This window comes from Parambassis ranga, chromosome 8, assembly GCF_900634625.1.
Source record: "Parambassis ranga chromosome 8, fParRan2.1, whole genome shotgun sequence".
In the NCBI taxonomy this organism is placed as follows: domain Eukaryota; kingdom Metazoa; phylum Chordata; class Actinopteri; family Ambassidae; genus Parambassis; species Parambassis ranga.
Window position 1 is genome coordinate 3,912,750 of NC_041029.1, and position 18,743 is coordinate 3,931,492.

Consider the following 18,743-nt stretch of genomic DNA (forward strand, 5'->3'; position numbering starts at 1 on the left):
CTCACTTCTTACTATTTGATTTTTTTCATTTATATTTCATATTTTAATAAAGTGTACTTTAACAGTATTTTGAGAATCCATTTCCTTGTTTTGATCCAAATATTTCCATATTGTTTATGTATTAACATAAGTGTTTTTGAGCTTCTTAAAGCTATAAGAAACATGTTTGGGAGATAAGTATTTACTAATTTATTTAGGGCTTTACTTGAAATCAATTCAAAAACCACCACCAACTCTAAGACTGAGTGTTTCAGGAGGTCAGAGCAGGCCTCTATCACAATCTGCCGACTTAAACACTTATTCAAAATATGGGAACAGATTGCATCTCATATGTTTCAAGCACTCAGTATTGCCAAATGTGGCATGGCTATGCAGTTATGTGTCCATCTTTGGCCACTCCAGGGCTCTGAACTTATTGCATTCATGAAGTTTCATAGAAAAAGGACACAGTGAGGTTTTGGAATGTCCTCAAGAGAGAAATGATGGTATATCCCAACACGCTAGGTGATAGATACCCAAGTATAGCTGCCACACAAATATCTGCTATTTTCAAGCCACTTTTAAAAACCAGAGCACAAATATAAAGGTCAGTTTACAAAGACTGCAGTGACTAAAATCTGTCCCCTAATTCAACTACAAACAAACTGATGTCAGTACTGAACACCAATGCTTCTGACTTATCGCTAAACAATTCATTGTGCATCAAAAGTATTCGGTAGCTGCCACAAAAAAGTACAATCTGCTCTGCAGTTGGCACCAATGACAGTATGACGTGTGCGGTGACGTGACAACATCTGCAAAACAAGAAAAAAATACGCTGAAATCTAAATGGACAAAAATACCTCAGCATTTTTTATCCTGAAGTTGCTGTTATTCACTCGTAGGTGACCGCACATGTCTCTTCAGATGACATTCTAACAATATCAATAAAGTGTCACATACAAGGCAAAACTCTCATACTATTATATCAGTATCTAATATGTCATTGTGTATCTACATGCTATCTACAAACTGTTTACAAGTGAGTTCATAAATATGTAAAAATCATAAATACTACAAAAAATAAAAAGTGCAAATTAAGAATAATGGTGTGGTAAACAGAAATATCGATTCTTATGTATTAAAATACAGCCTCTATGATGTGTGTGAATGTGTTTTTGTATATTGAAGTTTTTTTTGTTTTTTTTTTTACTTTGTGTCATATGAATAATTTAATAAGTTATGCTGTTTTTTACCAAGATGGTTTTAGATTAGTCATTTTCTTGCTTTAATTATTTTTATTATTATTATATATATATATGTGCATATTATTAAACCTGCTATCTCCCCATTACCTGTATAGTTTGTGTATAAAAACACATGATATAAGTAACAGAGGAAACATTAAAACTACCTCAGAGTAATTTAACGTGACAAAATGTGCTTGTATGGGTTGTATGTGCTCAATTTACAAATTTTTTTGTGTGTACTGAAGATGGCACTCATAAAATTACTATTAATAGACATGGCACATGGGAATTATTTTTCAAAAGGTAAACACTCTTACACCTATTTTATGCATATGCAAGTGTGTGTGTGTGTGTGTTTTATGTTTGTGTGTGTGTGTGTTTGTGTGTGTGTTTTGAGGGTGATGGTTGATTTTATGAAATGTAAACAATGACCAATTCTGCTGATGATGACATTGAAATGAATCACATTCATTCCTGGAGATGTAAACTAAGTATCCACTCTCAAATGTGATGTCACAATGAATGATGTTTTTTACATTCATTTTACCAGCTCCATGTTTTGTCCTCTCATTATTTTCTTGCACTGAAAATAGAATCCTGTTTTACTTTTCTACAAAGTTGACCTTGCAAGTTGTTACTTTATCAAGAAAACTGTCAACATAGTCTGTTAAAATATCAATTGTTTCCACAGGAGACTATTATCAGTGGCTTATTTTCTCCTCCACAGCCTCTCCTTAGAACACCCATGTTACAGGCACCCACTGTGGGTTTTTAGAAACCGTTTCCAGCGCAGCCTTAACGGTGCGGTAGGTCTCATCCAGGTTGTCGTTGATGATGCTGAGGTCAAAGTAGTGGCCGCAGGCTGCCTGCAGTTTAGCACTCTCGTCGCATGTCCTCTGCAGCTCTGCATCCTGAGAGGGGACACACACAGCTTGGCCTCACTCAGTGTTCATTCAATTCATTTTCTCTGCGGGGTCTACAACCGTACATTAATTGCGCCATACCGTAAGTGTCTTGGTGACCACTCCTGCGTCTACAGCCGAGTGATTCAGCGCCTTGAGTACCTCGAAGTCTGGAGACTGGAGGAACACCACGTAGGGCAAGAACTCTGAGGTCCGCAGCACTTTGAGAGACTAGACACATGAGCATGCAAGCACATTAGATTTGGTTCAAGTTCATTAACTGACTTCCTGACTGATGACAGTGAATGACCAACTTTGTACTCTCACACAGTGTTCACTGTTAAGATGCCCTTGAGCAAGGCACATGACATCCAACTGACTGAATGGAGCTCAACAGAAACCATCAGGGAGTGATGGTGTGTTAGTAGAAATATGTGAAGGCAGTGTGGTCCTGAACAATATACTGTAAATGCTTGTCAACATAGCTTCCAACATGTATGAATTACTTGATGTACGGATCAAGAACTGCATTACAAAACAAAGGCTTAACCCTTTACTCGTCTCTCTGGTGAACATATTCAGATCTGTCCCTGCCACCAAATGACGGTTTATTATTTGTTTGTCTGAGTTGTGTGTGTACCTGAGGGTTGGCGTCCAGTATGCAGACACGTCCTGCCTCTACAACCTCGTGTATGGAGTCGATCTTTAATCCGTACAGGTTGCCATCATACTCTCCATGTTCAAGATAACGTCCGTTTTTAATGTCAGCCTCCATCTTGCTGCGGCTGGTGAAAGCGTACGTGCGACTTTCACGCTCACCCTTTTTAGGCTTCCTGGAGGTATCTGCATAGACACAAAATACATGTTAATTTAGTTAAAATCATTCAAAAAACATGCTTGATTTGATTAACTTTAGACTCCTGCAATACATATATCAGATTTCATACATGGAATTGTGGTTCCAAAGAGCTGTGGATCCTTCAGTAGAAGATTGTTTTTGAGTCTCCGCCGCCCCACGCCCTGGGCACCAATCAAAATCAGAGTTTTCCTTTTGAAAGGTGGGACCTTGGCCACCTCTTCGTACAGCAGTATTTCATGTCTGTCAAACTCTGAGAGAAAGGAAGAAAGAGAGGAAGCATTTATGAAAGGTCAAAAGGAGAGCGATAATAACACACAGGCAGGAGCCGTTACCTGCATTTTTGGTGGTCACATACATCATCTTCTTCTTCTTCCTCCCTCCAACAGGGGTGCACAGATTGCCTGTCACATCACAAACACAACAGAATACAGCGTTAGTGTAGGCAGAGCAGCAAAGACAGAATTATCAGCACCATTCATGCATCACAATCACTGCAGCTGCCTAGTGATGGTCAGTCATATTCATGCAGGTGTGTGTCATTCCTTCTCAACTCATCTTACACAGCCTCTTTGTGTGATAGGCTTCTGGTCTTTATGTGCTGCTATCTGCTGTTCTTTGATCAAATTAGCATTTGCTCTAACACTTGTGTCAATGTGAGACACTTGACATAAGTGACTCTAACATTTACAGACGTGTAAAAATGACAAATCATGTGTTACAGGACACGGCCCACAAACAGTGGTACAGTGTCTCTGAGTCCTGGTTTGGATAAACATGTCAAGTGTCTAAGACAGTATTTTTAAAGACTCTCCATGATTTTTCAATAAACTAGAATATCATTTACTGGCCTTTAAACATAGAAGAAACTTCACTTCACTTCTCTGTTTTTATTGGGAGTGGGGATCCATCAGCCTCATGAAGTAATGTGATGATGAATATCAGCACTGATCCATGCCAGCTCACAGTTTTTCAGGGAAGCACGTATTTACATTTTGTTTGAGTCATTTACATTTTCTAAATCACTTTAGCAAAGCTCTGACAAAAACTGGGATTCCACCACTAGGTGGCACTGATCAGCTACCCATCAGCACTGTTGTGTTCTATTTTTCCAGTTACCTGCAGGTGGCAGCTCCACATCTCTCTTAACAAATGCTTTCCTCTTCTCCTCCAGCATCTGACTCGGAATCAGCCCAGTGTTCCCACCTTCCACATGACGAGCCTGCGCATCATACACACACACACACAAACACACACACACACACACTATTAGCTACAAAGCAAGCTACAGTAAATTCATATACCAGTACATAGGCTGTTTCTGTACCTGCCACCAGTTGACATCGTCCTGGTTTACTATCTGCAGGATGTCTCCTGTCTCAAATCTTAACCCCGCCTCCTTACAGGGAATCAGGTTGTCGTTGGCTGGGTCGTAGTCATAGTGACATTTAAAGAACACCTGGAGGAACACACACACACACATGTATCTTCAATGATGCATCTGAGATTGTATTCTTTTCTAAACAGAGGTATAAGAAGGAAGAGGTTAGAGGTCTCTGTGGTTATATAGCTTTCACCTGTCTTGGTGCATTAGCTTCATGGTAGCTGGGCAGTATCTTCAGAACCACACTGCCACTGGCTGCTTGGAGCTCCTCCTGCAACACTCTGGCATCCTGGCCCACCTCTCGCCCATTTACCTGCCAACAGACCGAAACACATATAATTTTCTGGTCAACCAAGAGACAGCAAGTGCATTCAGCTGACAGGTGCTTAGCATAGCATGGAAGCTGTACACACGTGGAAACAGCTAGTCTGGCTGTGTCTGCAAGTGCAGTAAAAGATAGCTGCCTTCCGAAGTGGAAAATTGACAATTCTGTAAAGGAGAGCAGGTGCACCAAGACTCTGGAGTTTCTGCTGGTTGCCAGGTAACCTCATAATGACGACATGAATAAAGATTTTCTTGATACTACATGAAGGCATAACAAATGGAAGAGGTCTGTAATGACGACTTTACCTCTTTGATGATATCTCCAACATGTAGCAGCCCTTGCTGGTCTACCATGCCACCATGGAGGATGCGGGCTATCACCAGCTCTCCACCCTCCACCTTGAACGTCACACCCTGGAACACAATTAAAAAAAGAATGTGATGTTATGAACAGCACTAAAATCTGCACCTAAAGACAAAAGGTGCTAACGTGACAAAAACTGAGCTATATCTGTTGTGTGAGCTTGTGCTTTACCAGGTGCTCCCCCGCCACTTTGCGTAAGCCCACCATGCGGATTGCGTCGGGCGGCAGGTGCAGGCTGGGTGTGTGACCGTCTTCTGCTTCGTGATCCACAAAATCACACGGGCTGGGGGGTGGACTATCACAAGCCTGAGACGCCACTGAATCATGAGTCTCCAGTAGAGACTGAGACACAAAATAACACACATGAGAGACTATATCGCCTACTGGGCAGATTGTGATTTTAATACAATCTCTTTTTCACAGCTGAGAGTTCCACACCTGGAAGTGAGGCTGTGTGAGGATGCGGGCGAGCTCAGCTGCTGTGTCAGAGCGATGTGTGAAGGGGTCCAGGTCTCTGAGGATCTCCTGCAAGAGCTCCACATTGTTCTCCCTCACCGGGGACAGTCGTGGTTCTTTCAGGCTCTCCTCTTGCTCCTGACACACAAATGCATAAACATAAACACATGACAACCTTTCACGAGGCACAGGATGTATTTTTTATGCATTTGGTGGAGAGACTATGTCTCTTGGCTGGCCTGGGAACACCTCGGGATCCCCCCCAGAGGAGCTGGAGGAAGTGTCCGGTGAGAGGGAGGTCTGGGTGTCCCTGCTTAGACTGCTGCCCCCGCGACCCAGCCCCAGATAAGCAGTTGAAAATGGATGGATATTCATTTTTTTATCCTAGTGAGGACCTTCTACTGAGTACACACCCGCCTCCTGATCATTGTGAGGAGCTCAATTCAAGTTCAGACAAGTTCAGATTTTGTGTTCAACCTACGTGTATCACCCAGCACCGAGACTGCTGATTTGTCCAAGTATGCTTCACACTACCTGAAACCTGATAATCCTTCAGCATGATGGAGCCTAACTGGTCACACTAATCTAACAATTAAGTTCAGGGTAAGCTGCTACCACTGAGCAATAGTGTGCCCCCACAGGAATAGAATGTGTGTGTTTGTGTGTGTTTCACACCAGAGGGCTTTCCATGATGCCTTTGAGGTAGATGAGGTCCAGGTCATTGGCTGTGGTAGAGCTGGCGGTGCTGTCACTCATTGCGTCCAACACCTGGGGTGCTGTAACACAGACACACAAACACACACACATACAACAGAGGGCAGACACATAGAAATGAGAGAGATAAACACAGAACACTTCTTGCTGTAGTTGTAGGGCTGCTTTAAATGAAAGAATAGTTTGCCCAAGGGTTGTAAATAACTGCCTAAAGCTAAAAATGGATATTGTATGGTGTGTTACCTTCCTTGGAAACGGTACAAAAATAACTTTCTGAAAGTCAAAATGATGCTTTGAACCTTCTGTTTTCATCTACACTTCTGTTTTATTCAGTGAAGTAGACATTGTAATGTATGTAAAGGGGAAAAAAACATAGAACATAATCATGTAATGATGTTGCGTCTGGTCTCACCAGGTTCTGTCCTGGTGGAGGCCACAGGCATGGTAGAGCTTCAGTAAATCTGAGAGAGAAAGACAAGAGCGTGGGGAAAATGTTGGAAACACAGGATGCACTGCTGAAAAAAGGTAAAACGAAAGGTTTGGTGCGTTCAGTCAAGACTAATCAGGCCGAGGTGAATATATTAGTCCTCTTTGATTAGGTTGGTGTATGTTGTGGGTGTCTTGTCCCTCTCACTCTCCCGCCTCCCTGGTTGCTGATCAGCCTGTCCATCAACAGAGCAGATTGTTGGTACAGTCAGAGGCAGATTATCTAACACGACACGTAGAGCTGTGCATCTCTCTTTTGTAGTTTGATCATTGCAGTAATCCTTGTCTCCTCATGCTTTACTACAAGTCAGCCCTGACTTCCTCCTCACCTCTTGTCCCCTTTATCCCCAGTCTCACCAGCTTCCCTCAGCCCTTTATTATTCCTAAACACCTTCTTCACAATGGATAAAAACTGTCTTCTCTTTTTCTTGTCTGCAGTGAGTAAGGGTACAATCAATACTTGAGACTGTCGTAAATTCCCCATCTCTTTAACATTCCAACTACAAATTCCATTTGTTTCCATTCAATCACTGCTCACACATTATTCTGTGGTTTCTGGTGGCCTGTTTGACTTGTTTGGTTCATTAATTTTTATCTTATTTCCAACAACTTTTGAAAGCACTTTAAAGCATTTTCACAATACTAATAAATTCTAATCAATACTATCAGCAAAGGAGAGACAGTCTGGACATGAAGTGTAGTGTGGTATATATCATGCAGCACAGGCCATAGCTGGAGCTGAATTCATAAAGAGGCTTAAAGGCTATAAAGTCACTGCAAGATTTCTGAGATTTATGTGAATTTGTTACCTTTGCACAGACCCACTTTAGCCTCTCCTGTTCATGCTTGGCTAACTAAGAGCTTTTAAAAGAGGTATCTTTTTTTTGCTTTAGGTACTTCCACAATTCAGGAAACAGTCTACATTGACTGAAGCTGTCATATTAGTGAATATGAGCGACCGGTGAGATGTTGCAGCTCTGCTGCACGGAGGATATGTGCATACATTTTGCAATTAGTTGCATTCCTCTATCTCCTCACCACAACAAACACACACAGCAACCTGTGATGTCATCCATGGGGGCGGAGCTCTGGCGATTATTCTGGAACCAAAAGACTGTAGCAAGAGGACAAGACGGAGGTTGGTACAGATAGAAGAGAGCAGGGGAGGCAAAGGGAGGGGCATGTGGGCGTAACTAATCTATACATCTCCATGACAACACACAATACAATGGCAATTCGAGAGGAAAAAAAAGAACAAAGAGGCACACACACCCTTAAACTCTATCTATCTATCTATCTATCTATCTATCTGAGATACTGCTGATAAAGCTCGTAGCTGCCATGGAAACATGTCCTCCTTCAGATTTGCCTTCGCACATACACACACACATTCCTGCTCATGCTAGAGTAGGCATTACACAACACCTCAGGCAACAGCAGAGAGAGTGGAAGATGACGTAAAAGGAAAAGCTGCAAATGCTGAAATGTGTGAAAGAGAAGAAGAATGACTGGGAAGCAACTCATAATGTCTGGAATCTGTTTTTATCACTTTCTGTATGGCAGGCTCAAAGGAACCACTACAAAATGCACTCATCCTTTCGAATACACATATCATCTGACACTTTTGTCTTTGGACAAAGATGAGAAAAGTTTTCAATGTTCAAAACATAATCTGATCTCTGAGTGGCAGCAGGAGTGTGTGTCTGTGTGGGTTTTTAGTTGATAATGATATCTTTATTTAGGAATATTCTGGATTTAGCCTATTGTCATATGTTAAAAAAACTGCTTGCTCAGCGTTACTGGGAAAAACAAACCACAAACAGCTGATCTCAAAATATTGTGAAGTCCATCTGCTACCTCCTTCCTCCTCCTCTGGCCCCTCCCCTGTACACCTTACCCTCCACCCCTGTCTTGTTCCCACTGGGTTTCCTCTCTTTCTCTTTGTGCTTTTCCTTGCAGACAGAGCCCCCCACTTTCCACTTTCTCCTCACATCCTCCCCTCCCCTGCCCTGCATTACTCCCTTATTCATTCACCCATCACTGCCCCTCCTCCCTCCGTCTCCCACCGCTATCCATCTGCTCAGCTGCGCCAATATGTACAAAAACTATTGTCAGACGCACACTCACCATTACCCACTCAAGAGGTGTTCATGTAATGAGCCGTACCACAAACACAGCAATATCAGTAGTTTTAATGCTGGTGATGCCCCAAAATATATTTACATATTTTCTAGGTTATCTGATTTTGACACACCCCTCTACTTTAATTTACAATGGTGTTCTGCATTAAGTCTGTAGAGTAATATACCACTCAAGCAATGAACTCATCATGCCTGTGTGGGCAGGGTGTGTGAAAATGAGTATGCAGTCACAGTTTGGCAGTGATCATACACTGCTGCTTACACACACATTTTTTGGGCAATAGCGACATTTGATTGTATTTACATTTGTACAGAAGCTTTAGGCTCCACCCTGTGTGTGCAAGATGCTCTACACATACTGTTTACATAATAATAATAATAATAATAATAATAATAATAATAATAATAGTAGTACACTTACACTTAATTAGTGCTTTTTAATTCATCTTGATTCATTTAGCTCTTAGTTCAATAAGACTGATTAAAGATCTGAACCACTCCATGAATACGCAGCCATCATAAAATGTATAGATTTACCTTAATTAATTTGTGTCCCCATAAGGAAGACACGTCCCCATAATGTCACTGAATACGCAGATGTCCCCACAACATGATCAATACCTGAATCACACACATACACAAAATGCTGACAAAACAGAACGTACTAACAACAACAACAACAACAGCATGTCTCAACTAGCTTAAATGTAGCGCTACTACCAGCGCGCGGTGATTTAAATAGGCCCGCGTGCACACGCTCGCACCTTTGTGTGTGTGGATGCTGTCTGACAATAAACGAGCCTCGAGAAAGAGACAAAGCACAACCACGAGAGGCTCAACATGGCCTGGAAAAATAAGATGTCCTTTGTAGATAAAACCGCCATGTTTGTGTAGGATGAGAAGACGCTCACCTACCTTCACACACGAGACAAGCTTCCAGTCTGCGCTGTCGCGTGCGCTTCTTGTTGTCGTCTACCTTCTTCTTCTTCTTCTTCTTCTTCTTCTACTGGCGTCAAGCGAAGAAGAAAAACACGCTTGACTTCCGGCGACATTTCAAAATAAAAGATATTTCCTGTATAAAAATTCAATTTTGCACAATAACGGTTGTTGTGAACATGGAAAATGGCAACTACTCAAAATGTACATATCACTATTAAGTGGAGTAAATGTAATCTCTTTTAACTTTCTCTATTTCCGTGTACTTCCGGTATTTGTGCAACTTCACACATCCTAAACCTTGAAGAGTATTAAAGGGCCAGAGCTTTTTGAAGTATTCTGACACCTGTGTCTTCTATATTAATTTCTACAAGATTGAGAAGAACAAAACTACTTCCAGCTCTTTATGCAGCTCAGTTGGTGGAATCATGCTGCTGTGATGCTGCTCTATGTTGCAGTGCCACCATGTGTGAGAGCAGTGCAATAGCGCATGGGGTGGAGCGATGTGAGGATGTTTTGTGTGTACCTCGGCTGAGCATCCACTGTGGTGTACAACAGGGAAATACTGGGACGATTGATTTTTTACAGGTTTTAATTTTCTTTGTTTTAATTAATATAATTTAAATGATTCATAAATTTAAATGTTAATATTTTAATAATAGAATGTTTAATGACACTGTTTTAATCCATTTTAGTGTCTTCCGGCCGACTCCTTTGTTAGCATTATTTTGTGTTTTTAAATATATTTGGATTTTCTTAAAAAAAGAAAAAGCAAATCATTGCCAAATGAAAAAAAAATAAGTCATCAGCAATATTAATCTCACAGGAAACATTTTATTCACGTACTCTGATGTTACTTCTTTTACAGTAGCAACACACAAGAAACAATAATTTCCTCCTCTAAACAGTGATTGACATTAAATGCTCACACACGCACACACGCACGTACATAGACAGTTTCCACATTCCGATTAGTAGTTTGTATTTTATTTCAAGAATAAATTATGTACAGTTTGGCTGTAATGACAGAGATGTGAGACAAGAGAGACAGAGGGAGCTCATGTTCTGGTGATTTATTGGGTTTTGGGGTCAGAGGTGAGAGGCACATGTTGGCCCCTCCAGGTGCGTTCTGGGACGCAGCTGAAGAGAATGCCCGATGAGGAGGGAGAGCGGTGGTGAAGTCACCACATGTAGGAGTCATCGTATCTGTTGAAAGACACAGACACAATGAATGTGAGTAAAAACACCACAAATGAGAAATGTCTCCTCTGATTGGTCAGACTGAGCAAGCCCCAACCATCATTCATGATGAGCCATCAGGGCAAGAAGACTTTTATCCACATGTGTTACACACAGGTCACATGGCTTCATGTGTGTGGGTTTACCGTGATCTCTGGTCTCTGTTATTGTCGCCACCAAACAGCAGCTCTGCAACCACGTCCTCCTGAGCTGAACGCTTTCCATACCTGGAAAAGAGAAAGAGGCAAAGGCGTTTTAAAAGCAGAAATATCACTGTGTTTTTATCCTCGCATTTATTTTCCACGTAATAGCTTTCATTGTTAGTAGTGGGGGTCGCCCCCTGTGTTGGCTGCTAATGCTAACATTTGCTAATGGTGATAAAACAACTGAAGAAACCTGGTGTAGCTTATATTGTAGAGCAGTCACAGACTTTACATCCCGCACATTACCCATAATGCAACCAATAATGTCTTTGCAACTAGACCCATGCTGGTCCATGGTCTCTGTCCTTCAGTCTTCTCCTTCCTTTGCCACTAACAATTTAATTTCACAGTCAAATTCAGATCAACAGTGTGTGTCTGTGTGTGAGTGCCATTGGAAAGTCTGGATGGGTCTCATCATTCTCTAGATAAAGAAACTGGGGCTCCTGCAGCCTGAAAATGTAAAATCACAGAGCCGTTTAACTCAAAATTTACTTGGTAAGGCAACCCCTGTGGAGTGACCAGCAGTTCCTCTGTGCTCCCATCAACCACCTGTTCCACCTCCCCCTATGACCCTATAGCACCCAATCTTATGCTTCGTTACTTCCTCCATGTGAAGCGCGTGTGTGTGTTGCCCTGAAGGTAAGGTAATCAAGCCGTGCACATACTCAGTCTTAGCTGTCACACAGCTGGCGACATATCACAATGTGAAATGTTTTCCTCCTCTGATAATGACCTGTCTGCACTCATACATGTCACTGAGTCTCCTCGGTTGTCGTGCTCTTATTGCCCACATCTGGCTGAATGTTTTTGTCTCTATTTTTATCAGCTTTTCTGTATTTCTTCATATGTATTCCTGAATTCTTTTTCTTTCTTTGCCTATTTGTCTTCTCTTCCAGGAAGTACTCGTAAAGTGTAACAATGCTAATTTCCTACTATAAAAAAACAGTCAGTTCACCAGTAGAAACACCTAAGTGAGTAATTTTTTGTCACTGGTCCACTGTGACTAATTTTCCGCAGGATCCAATAGGCCCTCTAGTGGATTCCTCTAGTAATACAAAATACTGTCCAATCACTATACAATGTCTCGTTTTTAATTGATGTTCCTGAAACCCCAAATTTTGAGGGAGAGAAAAAAGAAAGTACAGAGGAGATCTTATGCCGCCAGTTAGTAAATGTCAGTGTTTTGTCTATATATTCTCCTGGCTGTCTTCATACTTGTGCCATTTAAAGGCATCAGGTTTCCCAGATCCATCAATCTGGAGTGCTTAAAGCTGACAGCCTTCACACCCTCAAACCTGTCTGTAACCATTATTTCCTTTTATCACACATCATGTGTCTTCATCTGCACCTCTGCAGTGAAACGTAAAAACTTTTCCCTCAAAACAAATCCACTTTCTTTAGCATTAGGAGCCTTCTTTAAGTCCAGTATTTAAATATCAATGACCTATTTGACTTTCATGAATACGTCCAGATCATAGCTCATAAGCCAGACTGCTTCAAATAAAATCTGACGGCTCCACACCGGGGACCTTTATACCTGGGAGCAGCAGGCCTCGGCTCAGGCACCGCTAACTGAATTTGGGATTCTTTCTTGGGTCCATCTGTGCCGATTTTATTGCTCTGGTTGTGTTGATTTGGAGGCCTGGAGGTTTTGGAGAGTGGACGGTAATCTAATGTACGGAGGGAAGGGAGAGGAAGAAGAGGAGTGTGTGCGTGTGCGTGTGAGATAGAGAGAGAGAAAGAAGACACAGCTCTGGGCTGAAGTATGAACACTGTCACTGTAAAACAAACAACATCGAAACATCTATTATTTGGTCATTTCATTTTCTATGGATTTTATGGGCAACGCACGTTCCTCTAGTCTTATCTTTAGGGTACAAATGGTTAAGGGAAATGTGGTCTGAACTAAATGATGTGTTATTTAGATTTTGGTTTAGGTTTAGGCAACAAAACAACTTGGTTAGGATTTGAAAAAAATCCAATCCACCCTTTCATGTAATTACAGCCATGTTTTATATTTAATGACAACACCATGGACTGTTCTGATTGGTCGAGGCAAAAAAAAACTTAAGGAAAATTATTATTTAGTTATGATGCTACTGCTCTAACGTATAGAGTAGTATAGTATATTTTTATTTCATTTTGTTTCAAAGTTCCAAATCTAAAACCAATTCAATAGTAAGATTCTTACATTTGTTACTCAGTATTTTAACAACATTAATAATAAGTCATTATCTTAAAAATCTTAAACCAAAAACTAAACAAAATAACTATACTGTATATATATATATATATATATATATATATATATATATATATATATATATATATATATATATATATATATATATATATATATATGCACATGTGTGTCTACTAACCTCTGCCTGGTGATCAGGTTGATGTAGTGTCTCAGAGCAGTGTAGTACTTGGCCAACTCTTCGGGTGGAGCGTCTTCTCCGGGGTTCTCAGGTTTGGGGGGGTAGGCGTCCGCAAGTGTTCCCAGACAGACCATCACACACAGCGCCAGAGCGACCAGCACCGTCCATGGCTTCAGCATCACGGCCATCTGTGACAGGACAGAGGCAGGATAAGTTCAATACATTAATCAGAAAGGTCGGTTTCATGAGTATATATATCTGAAATCAAAATGGAGGGTCTAACACTGTCATCTGTTTTCTAAGACAGGAAATGTCCTAGGTCTGCTGATGAGTAAACACACGAGTGTGAAGCTACTAAACAAGTCAATACGTATCATTTAAAGAAGAAAAGACATGTCCTCAGGTCGCGGATTGACTTATTGTCAGACTCCTAGAGCTAAAGGAGAAAATGGAAATGAAAATGGATTGATGCAGTGAAGGAAACTGATTTCACACATCATCAGAGAGGCGGTGAGTTTTATTGTATGATGTAGGCTGTGAAACGGGCATCATTTGTTTTTAGTAAGCTGCACACATAGCATGTGTTAATAATAACAGGTCATTAGTTATTCAGTCTATTGGACTATTTCTTTTTTAATTTTTCTTTGACTATTTTCTCTCCCGTATTACTACTATTAATTTGTAACAATTTACATTAACAATTTCCAATCATACCAAAACCATAAGCACAGCTTGACTGCTAACTAGGGAAAGTGAGCAATTATTCAAATAAATAAATTAATGAAACTTGTTTCAGCACATATTAAACTAAGTTGTAAAATTGCTGCATAATTGCATAAATGGCAATGCATCACTGCATACAACAATTATTTTTATGTTATTACATCAGGTATTTTTTGAAATAATTAGATTTGTTCCAATAAATAAATAAAATTCATATTTTGAGCTTTCCTATGCGCACTATCTGACAATATGCAGTCATCATTTCACACACCTATTGGAAGACAAAAACAACTCATCCTATTTTACACCCACAAACCAATAACAGATGAGGAGTACACTGTAGTGGCTGATGAATATATTTAGGCAATCTTTTGCTTCTTTTTCAGTTTTAGCCCACTCTTTAGCGCTGAGACTCAGCTTTTTCTGCCATTTCCCTGCAATGACTGAAACACAAACTGAGGTTAATTCTCTGGCAGTCGCTCTGAGGTGTTGACAGCAGGTGCAGCAGTAAAGCTGAAAACATCTCAGAAGGCAAAGGGAAACAGAACCAGGCTCCGCGGCGCTGTCCGTGGTGCTGAACCGGCTCAGTCCATTCAAAGGCGCAAACATGAACACAGAATATAAACACGGTGAAGGTGTGCATTAAAGTAGAGGTGGTAGTTTTAAAAATGGCAAACACGCAGATCTGTGCGTCATGGTTCCGTGGGTGGCGATTTTTAGTGAATTTACTCCGTCTCCTCATTATATAAATGCATCTGAAAGCATGACAAACTGAGCGTTAAAGTGTAAAAGAGTACGCAGGGGAAACTTACTTTGAGAAAAGTTGCAGGAAGAAGTCGGAGTCACAGGTGGTTCTTTCACAGCAGCAGCAGCAGCAGCAGAGGCTCTACTTTGTTTTCTCTCTCTCTACTCTTCGATCTATTCTCACTCTGTAGGTCGGTGCACCTTGGTTTTCCAAAACTCCGACAGAGGTGATTTATATAGTTTAGCAGCAGCGGAGGAGGGAGGGGTCACACCATGCGCGAAGCACAAAAAAAGGGTGGGTGAGCAGGCCGAATGCGTCAGATGGTGATGATGATGGAGACATTACTAACGCGTCGGTCACGCAGTCAGTGTCTGTGTGTTTGATGGAGTTAACAGATGACATTTTGGGCCATGACACTCAAAAAGCTGCCTCAGTGGAAAAGAAAAAAAAAGACAGAAAAGAATGTTTACTGTGAATTTCCATCTGTTTCCTCCAGAAAACCTATAACACACATAACGTAATTACAAAATCATCTGTGGCAGCTAGGATAATAAATCCTCATTTCACTGTGTAAATAACAGCAATAAAATGTGTTTTACAGTGGTACAATCTTTTGTTAACAGCTTTTAAAATGATTTGTGGAGGCATAAGCCAAAGGCAGTCACACAAAGATGTGGCAGTAGGCCTATATGGTGGTCCTCATATGCCTAAGATCTAAAACTCAGTAAAATCTTCTAAAATCTGTGCAGTACAGTAACACAATTTCCTGCAACAAAAAGAAGAAAAAAACTTGATTTTTGATGTTTACACTTGGATTTAAAAGCAACAACTGAGAGTCTGGAATTTAGGGTCGCTTTAATGGGGTATTACCGACACCTTCGTTTCACAAATTCTCCATTTACATTACAACAAGCCATTCTCCTGAATTCTATTCAGCCCCTCTTCACCAGGGAAATGTCGCATCTCTACATGTTGATGGAGGGATGGGAACTGTCACCATGGTAGCCAAAACTCCTGAGTAAAACTCCACCACTTCCACCATCCCCAACCTTCCTCCTCACACCAACTTTTTCATTATCATCATTTCATTGATCAGATGGCGTCAGGCAATATGATGATAATAATGTTTTATTAGCATTAGCATACATGCAATGTTTTTCACGAGGATGTGTTCCATCCTCACCACCACCTGTACCTGCAGTACATTAATGTTAACACAAGGGGGTGCTGAATATTGAAACATTGGTTGTTTCAAGCACCCCGGATTGATCCAATGTCATTTTCATACTAAGGGGTGGGTTAGATTGCTGAAATTACATAATGCTCTGATGTCTTTGCAACAAAATGACGTGATAACATTATTTATTAAAATAATGCGTACCGATGGAAGTCCTCTCCCGTAAGTGTTTTTGGGACACGATTAGACTGGGAGAGGCCAGACTTCCGAGCCCCGGCTCCTCCATCTCTTCCTCTTCTCTGTGTGAGTTTCTCTCCTTTGATATTAATGACATCAGTGTTTTGTTGGATAAGTGACTCACAACTCTGATCGTTCTCTCTGGCTGCAGACCCACCATCGGCTTCCTGTTCAGCCAGATCTGGTGCAACCATGTCTGGGAGAACTTTCTAATCTAATCTGTTGACACATGATAATCCACATTAACAGTCCAGCATCATATGATGAAGTGTTATTCTAACATTCCTGCAATAATTTACATTAATTTGACTGTGCTTTTGTTTCTCCATCAGGAGGATGGATGAACGGATCAGGCTGACGAGGTGGAGGTCAGATATTCTCTGCTCGTCCACTGTGGAGATGAGCTCAGTTACATGTTCAGCCCTAATTGTAAAGGACTTAATGAAAACAAGAAGGGAGAGAGTGTCAATCCATTTGGCATGCTTTGAGCTGAGGACTTCCTTATATGGATCAATAAAGCTTATTGATCCTCCTCTCTGCAGAGCAGTTTGTTTAGAGTCATTATTGTTCCAGTAAAACTGGAGTCTATGCATGTGGGATCGAAGAGAATTAATTGCGTCACAGAGTGTGCAGTTTCACACACTGTTGAGTTATAGCCCACTGGGCTAAATGAGCTTTCACACAACAGCATTAGCAAAATGGCTTACGCATTCTGATCCAGGCCTGACTTTGGTTGTGTTAAAAAAAGAGGAGAACATTGAGGAGAGGGATGTACAGTCATTGTGGAGGAATTTTCTGAGCTCCTCTGGAAATATTGACTCCATTTCCAAGATTTTTAAGAATGTCTTTTTCTTATTCTGGATTTGATCCTATGGTCCTAGGATAAGTTGTACAGAACTTCATCAGGGTGCTGATAAAACCCGATCATATCTGTTATGATAAGTTCAGTTTAGGGAGGATTCAGATAAACTCAAAAGACGGATAAATTAAACAAAAAGCAAGCTCTAATAAATAAAGCTGACAAAAACCAACAAACACTAAACCAATCAAAGCCAAAGTTCAAACAAAATACCCAAAATAAAATCAATGCAAACCAACCATGAGGGTAGAAAACACTGGGGACACAGGGACACGAGAAACACAGGACGAACTGACAGAAGACAACAGGGATGACAAGACTCAAATACATAGAGGGTAACGAGACACAGGTGAGAACAATGAGGGCGAGGCTATGAATAAGGCAGGAAACACAATCCACACAGTTTAGCAGCTGCAGGTGTGGTGAGCACACTGCAGGTTGTTGCAGGTGGTTTATGTAGACCATCACAACCAGTCCAACAGACACCTCGCAAAATGTTCCTTTAAGCACAAGTCGTGTGTTGTAGTGGGTTCATCTGTTGTATGTGGATTAACTGAAAAATTATACTGTAGAGACAAGTGGCAGGATGAGTCATGACAGTCCAAAGACAACAATTCTAGGAAGATTTGACACACAAGTGCAAATCGGTCTTAATGATGCCAACCAGCAGTGGGGGTTTCATTTAATTCCACTGTGGGTAATGTTACACAGACTGAACGGGATCACACCCTGCTGGAACTGTTTCCACACTTCTATATTTTTAATTCCATATCACTTATCATTAACCCGTCACTTATTTATTATGTCATGTGTCATGTGTAACCGTCTTTGTTTTATTACTCAGACTTGACGTATGTAACGTGATACCATTTGAATATTACTCCTGAAAAAAGGCAATCAGATATCAGTGAAATCCAATCACATAAATATAATTAGTGTGCTGCATTATGGCATAACACTGAAAGAAAATAACAAATAAATAAAGATGGATTACCTGTAAGCAGGTTTAAAGTGGCTGAAACTTAATTTTAATTCTGTGTTTGCACAAAGAGAACAAGTGGCTGCCCGGATCGTCAGAAATGAATCTTACAGTAAACGCTGTGTTATCCCTTGGGACACAGAGACAGAGGAAGTGGCAGGTACTATAAATCTCAATGCAAACAAAGGGAATTGATATAGTACTATTTTCAATTTTCTGTTTTTAACAAATAACCATATACTCATTCATCCAGCTTAATCTCTCTGTCTCCCATTGTCTCGTTCACTCTCATGCAGAGTCAATGGAAGCAGCTCTCTACATCTGTCTATTCCCTGAGCAAACACAGGGGCCAATAGCTTACACTGTGTGTGTGTGTGTGTGTGTTTGGTGGGGAATGTAGATGTGTTT

The 18,743-nt window shown here is 40.9% G+C and overlaps 2 protein-coding genes across 2 annotated transcripts; both read right to left on the minus strand.

Annotated features, from left to right (window-relative positions):
- Positions 1-1,277: 1,277 nt before the first annotated feature.
- On the minus strand, positions 1,278-9,843 carry LOC114439613 (MAGUK p55 subfamily member 2-like). Its single transcript, XM_028411666.1, has 14 exons — positions 9,772-9,843; positions 6,642-6,690; positions 6,191-6,291; positions 5,498-5,653; positions 5,231-5,401; positions 5,002-5,109; positions 4,565-4,684; positions 4,315-4,446; positions 4,107-4,209; positions 3,323-3,391; positions 3,079-3,240; positions 2,772-2,974; positions 2,234-2,362; positions 1,278-2,140 (listed from the first exon to the last, which is right to left on the minus strand). The coding sequence occupies exons 2-14, from the start codon at positions 6,670-6,672 to the stop codon at positions 1,964-1,966; spliced, it is 1,662 nt and encodes a 553-aa protein (XP_028267467.1). The 5' UTR covers positions 6,673-6,690; positions 9,772-9,843; the 3' UTR covers positions 1,278-1,963.
- A 763-nt stretch (positions 9,844-10,606) lies between these two features.
- On the minus strand, positions 10,607-15,283 carry pyya (peptide YYa). The gene is made up of 4 exons (XM_028411640.1): positions 15,151-15,283; positions 13,616-13,803; positions 11,178-11,258; positions 10,607-10,998 (listed from the first exon to the last, which is right to left on the minus strand). The coding sequence occupies exons 2-4, from the start codon at positions 13,801-13,803 to the stop codon at positions 10,974-10,976; spliced, it is 294 nt and encodes a 97-aa protein (XP_028267441.1). The 5' UTR covers positions 15,151-15,283; the 3' UTR covers positions 10,607-10,973.
- Positions 15,284-18,743: the final 3,460 nt, after the last annotated feature.

What these genes read in the sequence shown, in the direction of transcription:
- LOC114439613 (XM_028411666.1), bottom strand. Translation starts at nt 6,672, where the DNA reads ATGCCTGTGGCCTCCACCAGGACAGAACCTG. An exon ending in GCATCATGGAAAGCCCTCTG is followed by an intron (nt 5,654 to 6,190) that starts GTGTGAAACACA and finishes TTTGTGTGTCAG; the next exon opens with GAGCAAGAGGAGAGCCTGAA. An exon ending in ACGATGTCAACTGGTGGCAG is followed by an intron (nt 4,210 to 4,314) that starts GTACAGAAACAG and finishes TATGATGCGCAG; the next exon opens with GCTCGTCATGTGGAAGGTGG.
- pyya (XM_028411640.1), bottom strand. Translation starts at nt 13,803, where the DNA reads ATGGCCGTGATGCTGAAGCCATGGACGGTGCTGGTCGCTCTGGCGCTG. An exon ending in AACCTGATCACCAGGCAGAG is followed by an intron (nt 11,259 to 13,615) that starts GTTAGTAGACAC and finishes TCTCTTTTCCAG; the next exon opens with GTATGGAAAGCGTTCAGCTC. An exon ending in AACAGAGACCAGAGATCACG is followed by an intron (nt 10,999 to 11,177) that starts GTAAACCCACAC and finishes GTCTTTCAACAG; the next exon opens with ATACGATGACTCCTACATGT.